At 43.6% G+C, this 11,272-nt stretch overlaps 1 protein-coding gene across 1 annotated transcript; it reads right to left on the bottom strand.

Annotated features, from left to right (window-relative positions):
- pmm2 (phosphomannomutase 2) lies at positions 1-9,601 on the bottom strand. The gene is made up of 8 exons (XM_056410385.1): positions 9,274-9,601; positions 4,280-4,391; positions 4,011-4,087; positions 3,745-3,836; positions 3,482-3,581; positions 2,136-2,211; positions 1,129-1,244; positions 1-901 (listed from the first exon to the last, which is right to left on the bottom strand). The coding sequence occupies exons 1-8, from the start codon at positions 9,346-9,348 to the stop codon at positions 797-799; spliced, it is 753 nt and encodes a 250-aa protein (XP_056266360.1). The 5' UTR covers positions 9,349-9,601; the 3' UTR covers positions 1-796.
- Positions 9,602-11,272: the final 1,671 nt, after the last annotated feature.

Below are 11,272 nucleotides of genomic sequence, written 5' to 3'. Positions count from 1 at the left end.
AACAGAAGATATTCATGTTTATTGGTATTTATTTACTTATGCTTAAGTGTAATGTCATCATTCTATACCTACACTGATGTAATAATATACATCCTCAGCCCAACTGAGAACCATAAAATCCAGTGAAATCAGATAAGATTTTTCTCATTAACTTCAGTTTATAGTTCCCATTTAGATAAAGTACCAACATCAGATATTAACTACCATTTCCAGTGTTTGGACTTAGAGCACATTGCTACGCTAATTCATCGTAAAGGGTAAGGTTTAGTGCTTCCTTTCAAAAATATGTTTGCATTTGGCACGAGTACAACATTTTAAGCCCTTGTTGGCATATCTAGTGCCTCAACACAGTTTATATATACATACATACTTACATACACACACACACGTGTGAACATGACCGGATCCATGTGTTCCCTTAACAGACTGTACAGACTACAGGTTTTAGGAAAACTGAGTTAACACTTGATATTCATACAGCCAAATAAAATAATAAGAGAAAAAGTTTTGCCCTCTTTCCATTATTGAAGTATATATATCTGTTTTTTAAGCTTGACTTATACAGCTTTACTCAATTGGGGAAAACAATATTTTAATTAACTGTGGCAGGTGTACCAACATGCAGATATAATTACGTTAAAACTGTGTGATGATAAGTGTGTGCGTGCATGCGTGCGAAGCATCAAATAGCAAAACCCAACAGGGCTGTTGAATTGTCATAACAATGGAATCACTTGAAATTACTGCCTTTTTATGGGTTCATCACAGCCTGTTTGGCACAGTTGCTGCTTCTCTCTTATGAGAAGAAAAGCTGCTGACAAAGTTGTTGCGTTTCCTCTGGACAGGAGACTTCATGGCCAATGGTCCGAGGGTCGCTGTAGATCTCATAGTCGTTTCCTCCCTAACACACACACACACACACACGCACACGCACACGCACACGCACACGCACACGCACACGCACACGCACAGTTAGAGGACAATTAACTCCAAGTGTGCTCTATACCAGACACAGGACACCCCATTCCTGTGTCTCTGGTCTTACCAGGCAGTTCTATTGATAGAACAATGTTTGTCCAACAGCCATTAGCTATCCTTGTGCGGTTCAGCAGTAGATAGAATACTCACAGGTTTGGTCTTGTCTCCAAAGAAGTGAATGGTTGAGTAGTTGTCCTTCTCAACAAAGCCCAGACAGAATCTCTTATCCCAACCATCAGGAAACACATCAAAGCTGATCTGCCCCCCTGCAGAGAAACAAGACCAAGAGGCAGAGAGATGATGTGGACGATTCACACTCAGTGCGTTTACATGATGGTATAATTCGAATCTTGCTTTAGTCGGACTCTGCTATCTTTTGGGGGATCTGCTATTATCCCAATATACATGGCAGTGAGTAATTCGAATCATTGGCCGAAAGCATGTCATATCCGATACGATAGGCGGCGCTGTTTTCATTACAACTCGTGGTGATACAGCCATTTCCGCTTGACCTCTTCACCACTACCAACTACAACAACAACAACAACAACATTTCGAGAAAGAACCATGAACTTTAGTATGTTCAACTCCTTCAATACATTAAGCATAAATTCTGTCTGCTCTTCAGTCCAGAAATGTGTGGCGGCTCTTGTGTTCTCCATAGCGTTGTTTGTTTGTTTTCTGCTGGCCAGGCTCCCGGCAGTGACAACTTATCGTCTCTTTTGACTTCCGGGTCACGACATGGGAGGGAGGGAGGGAGGAGGGCGTCGGGATCTCAAGCATGCGCAAAGACGCAAAGTCCAGTTCCTAATCCAATTCACCGTTACATGCCGCGATAGTCGAATTATCAACCGGATCGGATCGAGTTATCCAGGGGTGTTAATCGGATCGTAGTCGGACCGCACATAGTCGAACAAAGGTGTTTACATGAAACGGATAATTCGATTTCAGTCCGACTAAGCCAGTTATTCGAATGCATGTAAACACGGTCAGTGACTCAGAAAAGGCCACAACTAAACTGATATCTAATACTGCCTGAGGTCAGTACCTGGGGAACAAGTCCAAAGCTGCTACTGATGCTGTGTTCCTGACAGATTTAATACAGGCTCACTATACATACAAACAATGTATAATTATCATGAATGGAGTTGACTCACCGATTGAAAATGACAATCCTTTTCCTTTGAACTCTTCCGTTAATATGGACACAAATTTCTCTCTGATTTTCTCTTTCTGAAAAAGAGCAAAAAAGAAGAAAACTCACAGCCCTGCAAAAATATTTAGTTTTTTGTCATTTCAACAATTTGAGAAAAATGACATTTAGCTTCTAATGAAGTACACAAGACAAACTTTTTTTTGAGGGTGTTCACCTGGTATCTAATATGTTAGCACATTAAATGACAGTTTGTCAAAATAAACATAAATAGTTGCCGAATTGCAGAACAACATTTATTTGGAGTCAAGTTTCTGGCCACCTGACAAATGTCAGTCCAATAATCTGAGGGCTCGATCCCACCAGACGCGACTCTCAAAAACGCGTCGCGAGCAAAAAGGCGCGCCATACCATAGGAAACTAGTTTTAAAATGCCACGCGCCGCATTTTTCTAGGCGCGCATAAAAGTACAAATATTCTCAATTTTAAGCGCGAGGCGCATAGTCGCAGAGCTAAAAAATATCACACTCTGCCAAGGCATCCAATCGGATCAAGAAAGAGGTACGTTTTCCTTCCTGTTTTTGTGTGGTATGAACAGCGGGAAATTCAAAAGAAAATGGCAAACTCCGACGAGACACTCATATTAGCGGTATTAAATTACGAAGAGCTTTAACACTACTCCAACTGACTCCAGCTCAGCCGAAAGTACAACTCAAAGCGCTCGTCATCGGGACACAATTCACGGAATAGGTGGTGGTATTCGCCGTACTCTTTCCTTTTTTAAACAGGCGCGTTTTTGTAGCGGCTGCGCTTTTACATGCGTCTGGTGTGATTGTGCTCTAACTGCACAATTTTTGTAAGCAACGCAATCAGAGCTTTTCAGACGTGACTTACAAAGAGTTCGCTAATAGAAGTACTATTTAAATGCCATGAGATTTTACTAAATATGATTAATAACTTTTTTAATGCGTGCGAAACAGGACTTTTTTAATGTGCCAAACTATAGTATGTGGGAGTGACGCACAGATGTTGGCTCGTATATGCAACTTTGTGCTGGTTAAAACAACTCAATTTCCCCATTCCACCTCTGTACATAAACTTTTAGAATCGTCACATACAGGTAGTGAAGTGAAGTGTCAACTCTATTTTAACCCATTATAAGCATTTGATTGAGCACTTGGATGCTGTGAAGGGCTCAGGGAGCAAATTGGGGTTCAGGGTCTAGCTCAGGGACACTTCAACCATACAGTCAGTAGGAGCCGGGGATCAATCAAACATGGACCACCCACTCTACCCACTAATCTACATATCCCTTATTGGCTTGAACAGTCTGTGTGTAAAGGGGGCTACCTTATCTAGCTCGTAGAACTCGTTCCTCTCTTCCTGTGTACAGCTTCGTCCGATGGGGGAGATGTTCAACATGCCACTACGGAACTCAATGAATGTCCCCCTGTGAAACATTAAACATAAACATTTAGTCTCCATAACGCTAAATCAGATCGTAACAAAACCGTTATTATTTACATTTTCATGGCTTCCCAGCACCCAGTGTATCCAAACTACAGGACCCAAAACAACTATTAATAATAAGATCATGACTGATGCGAGTGTACCTCTTCTTAGGGAGTTTGATCTTGGCCATGTAGTTGAGACAGAAGTTAATGAAATCTTGGAGTAGCTCTTCTCCCATATGAGCCTGGATGGACTGACAACAGCAAGCAGACAAAGTAAACCTGCGGCCTGTTACACAAGGTAACGCCGTCATATTCAGGGTTTTGTTTGACAAAACCAAGACGGAAAATAATTGTATTCTGTCAAACAAAGTAGACAATGCAGGATTACAATCATTAAGCTAAAAGAAGATGTGCTTTCGTCTTACCTGGACAGAGAGTAACTGTCCATTCTTATAGGCCACAAGACCATTTTCAGCAAACAAGTAGTCCACTTTCTGTATCACTGCACACATAAACATACAGGAAAACGTCTGAGTCAAACTAACAAAACACACACACACTCACACACACACACACACACACACACACACACACACACACACACACACACACACACACACACACACACACACACACACACACACACACACACACACACACACACACACACACACACACACACACTCACACTCACCGTCATTTCCCAGCTGCTCTTGGATCTTACAGAGGTCCGACCCTCCTACCACTCCGACTCGAACTCTAGTCCTGAGCTTCTCAAGGAACTCTGCCATGTTTGGAGTCACACGCTGAAAAACACACAATACTTCTAGACTGTATAAAAGTAATCAATCACAATCATAAGTCTCGAGCTTTTGCACAACATCGAGTACCAGAAAAAACTTCTAAATAAAAAAATCTACTTGCATTTCAGGAGTAAGGAATCATGTCAACTGTCATGCTTCCCAACCAAAAAAGCTTGGATTAACTTTTGTCCGACATCTCTGAAAATGTGTATTATTAATCATAGTATCACCATCTCTTTATACCCGTGTACTGTTCTGTCTGATGGTAATTCGTTATGCAGTTATTGTAAATTAAGTTACCCATTTTGTTTGTTGCACAAGGACACTTACTTAACCCTCTTATGATAAGGAAAGTTCGAGTAAATAAATAGACTGTTTATGTTAATCGAGTTAGAAGGAAAGTTATCAACTAGTTTATGGAACCTTCTAAGATCGAGAAATATTCAGGTTGATATACTGTCAGGACTAGCATGTGAACTAAGAGAATAAAACACATCAGGGGAGTTTCATAAATCATACCAAAGATGACCCATGACAAGCTCCGCCCAATAATTTAAAATGACACTTCCGGAGGAAGAGCAAAGGTCTGTTGTGTGGATCAATATAACTTATTTTTTTCATTTGGTTAAGAACACGGGGACATAGCACTGCAAGACAAACTGAAATTACTATTGTGTTATAAGAAACAAAGAAAGTATTTTCTAGTTAATATTTTAAATTCTTGTTTTCAAGAGTTACAGATGAAAACAAGTGTGGAACAATTCATTCATATTCTAGGCCATCTCTGAAAGCAAGGTCTGATGTGGACGTTTTAACAAGAGAATGACAACATCAACCATGCTGAAGGAAAGAAATATACCAATTGTTGAAGATCTGACACAGGAGACCTTGGATGGGAACAAACTGTGGCCGCTAGTTCAACAGGCAAGGAAGAATTGAAAGAAAACAGCTTTCAGAGGACCCTTGGCACAAATAAATGGTAAAATGGGTCACAGTGAATACATGCGAGCTAAATCTGTTTCAAACATATTTTCCACAACATTGCTTTATGTAGACTTATTACGGCTAGCGTTACTATATGTCTGCCAGAGAGCCCTGAAACACTCAACGACTTTGCGGGAGCGCCTCACACCAAAAGCGAAACTATTTTTTCGCGCGACCGAATTGCATGAAAGGTCAACGTACAGACACGTGTGGCTGCGATATACGCGATATTTTTCCGGGCGGCGCGATGTGGGCGACGCGTTTACAGCGGCGCAATTTTCGCCCCGAGTTGAAATATTTCAACTTTCAGGCGGTCATCTCACAACTCGGGCCAATCAGCTCTTTTGTTCCGCTCTCGTAGCGCTGGAAGCGGAAGTCTTTCACGCGTAACAGTAACTTCATCGGTGAAAGTGACCGAGCTGAGTGAGCCTATGGGTGATGTCATGAACCCAAACACGAGGGCGTTAGTGTGTGGGATGTCCACAACAAGTATAAAGCAGAACTAGTGGTTAGTTATTCTGGTGGATGAAGGAAATGATAACGGTCTTTACGGAGACCAGAAACGGAGATAAGCCCCGCCCCTCGCGGAGCGTCTTGACGCTCAAGGTGAGAACACGCGGCGTTTCTCAATATGCGTACTTGTGCGTACTTTCCTCTACTTGTGTCCTCGTGACACGTCATCAGTCTCAGCCCGAGTTCATGTTCCAATTCAAAGTTCGCGTCTCGCAAAGCACGGTCAAAATGCCCGGATGTGACTTGATCCTCCCACTTTCCGGAGGATGCATCAGAGGAGACTTGTGTGTACTCTGGCCAGCCGATATCCCAGAATGCATTTCACCAGCAACCGGAAACAGTAGCGGAGGAGAGAATAAACTACTGACAGTTGACTTTTTATAAATACTACTGTTGTTGAGTCACGGAATGTAATTTTAGGATGTTTTGTTTATTTGACTGTAAAACATAATTTACAGTGCATAATTAGAGTAAACCCAGGAGCAAGAACAGCTGATGTGGTGACGTCATCAAGTCAGCTGCTGTTCCAATCGCAGAAAGACCGTCCTCCCGTTCTCCCGTCCTCCAGAGTATGGACTCCCAAGACCAGACTCCAAAAGAACACAAGTCTGTACTCGTGTACTTTGAATTGAGAAACGCCGACGGTGAAAGGTCGAGCGAGTAAACTCACGCGTTTTGGGCGACGCGAAAAATAGTTTCGCTTTTGGTGTGAACGCACCTTTAGAGCCGTCAAGTTTCAAGTTTCAAGTTTTTATTGTCACATCCCCTTTTATACAAGTATAATCGGTTCGTGAAATTCTTATGTGCAAGACACCCGACAGCAGTAGCAGACTAAAAAAAGAATAAGAATGAGAATAAACTATACAATATCCACACAAAAAAAAGAAGAAAGTATTAACAATATATATATAAAACAATGTAATAGAATATACATCATGGCAATATATATATATAAAACAATGTAATAAAATATACACTTTTTGAGACTATATATATATATATGTATATACATACAATATATATATACAATATATATATATATAAACAATGTAATAAAATATACACCATGGCCATAGATATTCACAGAATATGTTCTGGTGTGTAGTGTTAATGAGGGTCTCAGTCCTTGTTCAGCAGCCTGATGGCCTGACTGAAGAAGCTGTCCCTCAGTCTGTTTGTGCGGCGACACTTGATACTGCGGTATCGCCTGCCTGACAGTAGAAGGGTGAACAGTTTGTGGCGGGGTGGTTATTGTCTTTCATCATCCGTTTGGCCCTGGCCACGTGTATATGTCCAGGATGGAGGAAGCTCACCTCCAACGATGTACTGAGCCGACCGCACCACCCTCTGTAGTGCCCTACGCTCCAGGGCGGGGCAGTTCCCGTACCAGGCGGTGATGCAACCTGTCAGAACACTCTCGATGGTACTGGTGTGGAATGTTCTGAGGATGCGGGGGCCATGTTGAATTTCCTCAGTCACCTAAGGAAATACAGGCGTTGTTGGGCCCTTTTCACCACGTGAGTGGTGTGCGTGGTCCATGTGAGGTCCTCGGAGATGCACGCCCGAGGAACTTGAAGCTGCTGACCTCTCTACTGCAACTCCGTCTATGGAGATGGGGTGTGCTCTCCTCTCCGCTTCCTGTAGTCCACGATCAGCTCCTTGGTCTTCTTGGCGTTGAGGACGAGGCTGTTCTCCTGGCACCACTGTACCAGTGATCCAACCTCCTCCTATAGGCTGTCTCGTCGTCGTGGGTGATCAGCCCCAACACTGTTGTGTCGTCAGCAAACTTGATGATGACGTTGGAGCTGTGCATGGCCGTGCAGTCGTGGGTGTACAGGAGGGCTCAACACGGAGGCTCAACACGCATCCCTGAGGGGCTCCGTGTTGAGGGTCAGCGGCTCTGAGGTGGTACCGCCCATCCTCACCACCTGGCGGTGGCCCGACAGGAAGTCCAGTATCCAGCTGCACATGGTGACCTCTGAGCTTGGTGTCGAGCTTGGCGGGAACAATAGTGTTGAGCGCTGAGCTGTAGTCCACAACCAGCATCAGTTCCTCCCTCCAGGTGGGAAAGGCGGTGTGCAGTGCGTCGTCGGTGGATCTGTTTTGACGATATGCAAATTGCCATGGGTCCAGCGTGGCAGGCAACATGGAACAAATGAAGTCCTTGACCAACCTCTGAAGCATTTACTGACAATCGAGGTGAGGGCTACGGGTCTCCAGTCATTCAGACAGGTTACCTTGGGGTGTTTGGGGACAGGCACAATGGTGGACATCTTGAAGCTCTCAGGAACAACAGCCTGGGACAGGGAGAGGTTGAAGATGTCTCCTGCCAACTGGTCTGCACATGCTCTGAGGGATGTCCACCGCTTGAAGGCTCTGCGCACGTCAGCCTCTGAGATGATCAGCAGGCTGGTCTCCTCGCGGGCTGCCCCTTGCGGGCTGCCGCTCACGTCGAACCGAGCAAAGAATGTATTTAGCTCGCCTGGGAGGGAGGTAGAGGAGTTCTCTTCACCGCTGGTTTTCCCTCTGAAGTCCGTGATTGTCTGTAGCCCTTCCACACACGTCTCACGTCATGGCTCTTGAGCTTTTCCTCCACCTTGTTCCTGAACTCCCGCTTGGCAGAGCCGATGGTCTTCTGGTCGTGGCGGGCTCTTTTGTATTCCGCCATATTCCGGTCAAAGGCGGTGTTGTTGCGCGTCGGAGTGCAGCGCCATTTATCCACGGTTTCTGGTTGGGATAAATCCGAACCGACTTGGTAGGAACAACGTCATCTATGCATTTCTTGATGAACCCGGTGACTGAGGACGCGTACTCACTGACGTTGTTGTCCGACGCGACCCTGAACACATCCCAGTCAGTACGTTCAAAACAGTCCTGTAGCATAGACTCCGATTGGTCCGACCAGCGTTGCACTTCCTTCACAGCGATTGGTTGCTGCTTAAGCCTCTGCCTGTAGGCGGGGAGTAGTTGGATGGAGCGGTGGTCCGATTTGCCGAACGGTGGGCGGAGGAGGGCTTTGTATCCATCCCATTGTAGCAGTGGTCGAGAATCCGCTCCCCCCTCGTGTTGCTTTTTATGTGTTGGTAGAACTTCGGGAGAACTTTCTTCAGGTTCGCTTTGTTGAAGTCCCCCGCCACAATGAAAGCAGCCTCGGGGTGTGCCGACTCCTGCTCGCTGATCGCCCCGTAGAGTTCCGTCTGCATTAACTCCGTCTGTGAGTTAATGCTGTGTTCACACCAAAGGGCTTTTGGTGTGAACACAGCATTAAGGTGGAGATTGGGATTGGGCCACAGACTGGTGTAAAGGTATAACAGTAGGCTCGTCTGTCTCTCTATCACACACACACTCTCACTCTCTTTCACACTCACGCATAACACGCACACACTACCTGTCTCGCGGACGTGAGCGTTCCGTCAACATCGAAGAGACAGAGCGTGCCCGAGTCCGCAGCGGCTTCACTCATCTTCTTGTCCCTTGATGTTTCCTCTGTAAAGGCCTGCAGTGATCACTCTGACGGCGTTTCTCAATATGCGTACTTGTGCGTACTTTCCTCTACTTGTGTCGTCGTGACTCGTGAAACGTCATCAGTCTCAGCCTGAGTTCATGTTCCAATTCAAAGTCCGCTTCTCGCAAAGCACGGTCAAAATGCCCAGATGTGACTTGATCCTCCCACTTTCCGGAGGATGCATCAGAAGAGACTTGTGCGTACTCAGGCCAGCATATATCCCAGAAGGCATTTCACCAGCAACCGGAAACAGTAGCGGAGGAGAAAATAAACTCTCCCAGTCAAAAAGGTTCCTGACCCCTGCTCTAGTAATTTAGTTGCAGTTGTTTAGCTTGCTTAACCCTTGTGTTGCCTTAGGGTCATTTTGACCCGAATCAATATTACACCCTCCCCCCGCTTTAGGATTAATTTGACCCCATTCAATGTTTAATGTCGGTGTTCTTTCGGTAGTCAACAAACAAACATAAAGTGCCTCACACTTAAACTTGGAAAACAATATTAATTCTAATAATTTTCTGGAGGTTTTAATTGCTGGCGTCAAATTGAACCCAAAGGGTAAAATATGTTAGTAAATATAAAGGTAACAGGAGGGTGAAACATTGAATCGGGTCAAAATGACCCAAAGGCGGGGGGAGGGTGTAATATTGATTCGGGTCAAAATGACCCTAAGGCAACACAAGGGTTAAAAGACGGGGTAACGCTACGTAGTCTACTTGACATTTTAGTTTACTTTGGTCGGGGCATTTCTGCTCCTGGACAAAAGTCAGTCAGTGATGAAGCTGTGCTAGAACTGTTCTGTCAGAGGTCAAAAGGTCCACACTTGTATCGAGGCCAGTGTGTCTGCATGTACGTGGGTTGGTGTGGCAGTTTTTGTTACATCTTTCACAAGAGGCCATGAAATGTAGGCCACATCTAGAATATTGTTATGGTGCTTGTCCTTCTGACTACACAAATACAGGCAAGCATGATCATGTGTGCTGTATCCCAGTGGTAATCTTGGGATGAGCAGTTATACTATTTGTGTTGCCTAATATCTGCAAGTGCTTCTGTAACATCTATACATATTTACATGGCAGATAATTGTTCCTTTCAACATGGAGAACAAGGGAATGTTTAAAATCTGAAAGCAACCAATATTAAAAACTGATCTGGTGGCAAAAACTATGAATACAATTGAGAAGGTCCTTGAGGGAAAACACATTTTTAAATGCCATTAGGTGGACTTCACTAAGGGCTCTGTGCGACTTTGTGTACATTTTAATTTTCTAAATCTTTGTAGTTAAATTAACAGATCCTCATACGAAGCATTTAAAAACAAAACATTTGTTTTCCTTGTCACATAAGTAAAACGTTTATTTCAAGTGATGAAGACCTGTCTCCCTGTTGAGCTAATTTATCTTCCACTAGCCTCATCCAGGCGTAGTCATTTAACACAAAGGTTTTTTTTTTTTAAAGAAGAAAAATCATACTGGTAACCCTCTGTCCATCTTCTAAAAAATATATTTACTCATCTACTCATCCAATCCACTTACTGAAAAACCTGACCTGCTAATGAAGACCGTTTAAAACTCCAGAACATGCAAGTAAGAGGTGAGACGGAAACTATTTTTCCACCGCTGCATTCAAGGTATGAATGGTCAAGCTAATAATAATTTGGGATAACGTTTAACAACTACAGTTCTTGCATATAAATGGATTATATAAATAACATTCTAATCTAATTTTAGATTGTACTCAATCAATATATATATATATATATATATACATGTATATATATCATAAATCCTTTGTATTTATTTATAAGAACTGTATATGAATAATGTAATTCAATATGTAATGTAATATGTAATGAAATAACCAGATGGGAAGTCTAATTCAGTAA

The sequence above is a fragment of the Pseudoliparis swirei genome, chromosome 24, assembly GCF_029220125.1.
Source record: "Pseudoliparis swirei isolate HS2019 ecotype Mariana Trench chromosome 24, NWPU_hadal_v1, whole genome shotgun sequence".
NCBI lineage: Eukaryota > Metazoa > Chordata > Actinopteri > Perciformes > Liparidae > Pseudoliparis > Pseudoliparis swirei.
Note: the sequence above shows the minus strand (reverse complement) of the source record. Positions and strands in the feature narration are given on the sequence as shown.

What these genes read in the sequence shown, in the direction of transcription:
- pmm2 (XM_056410385.1), bottom strand. Translation starts at nt 9,348, where the DNA reads ATGAGTGAAGCCGCTGCGGACTCGGGCACGCTCTGTCTCTTCGATGTT. An exon ending in CGCTCACGTCCGCGAGACAG is followed by an intron (nt 4,392 to 9,273) that starts GTAGTGTGTGCG and finishes TGTGTTTTTCAG; the next exon opens with CGTGTGACTCCAAACATGGC. An exon ending in ATCAAACTCCCTAAGAAGAG is followed by an intron (nt 3,582 to 3,744) that starts GTACACTCGCAT and finishes AATGTTTCACAG; the next exon opens with GGGGACATTCATTGAGTTCC.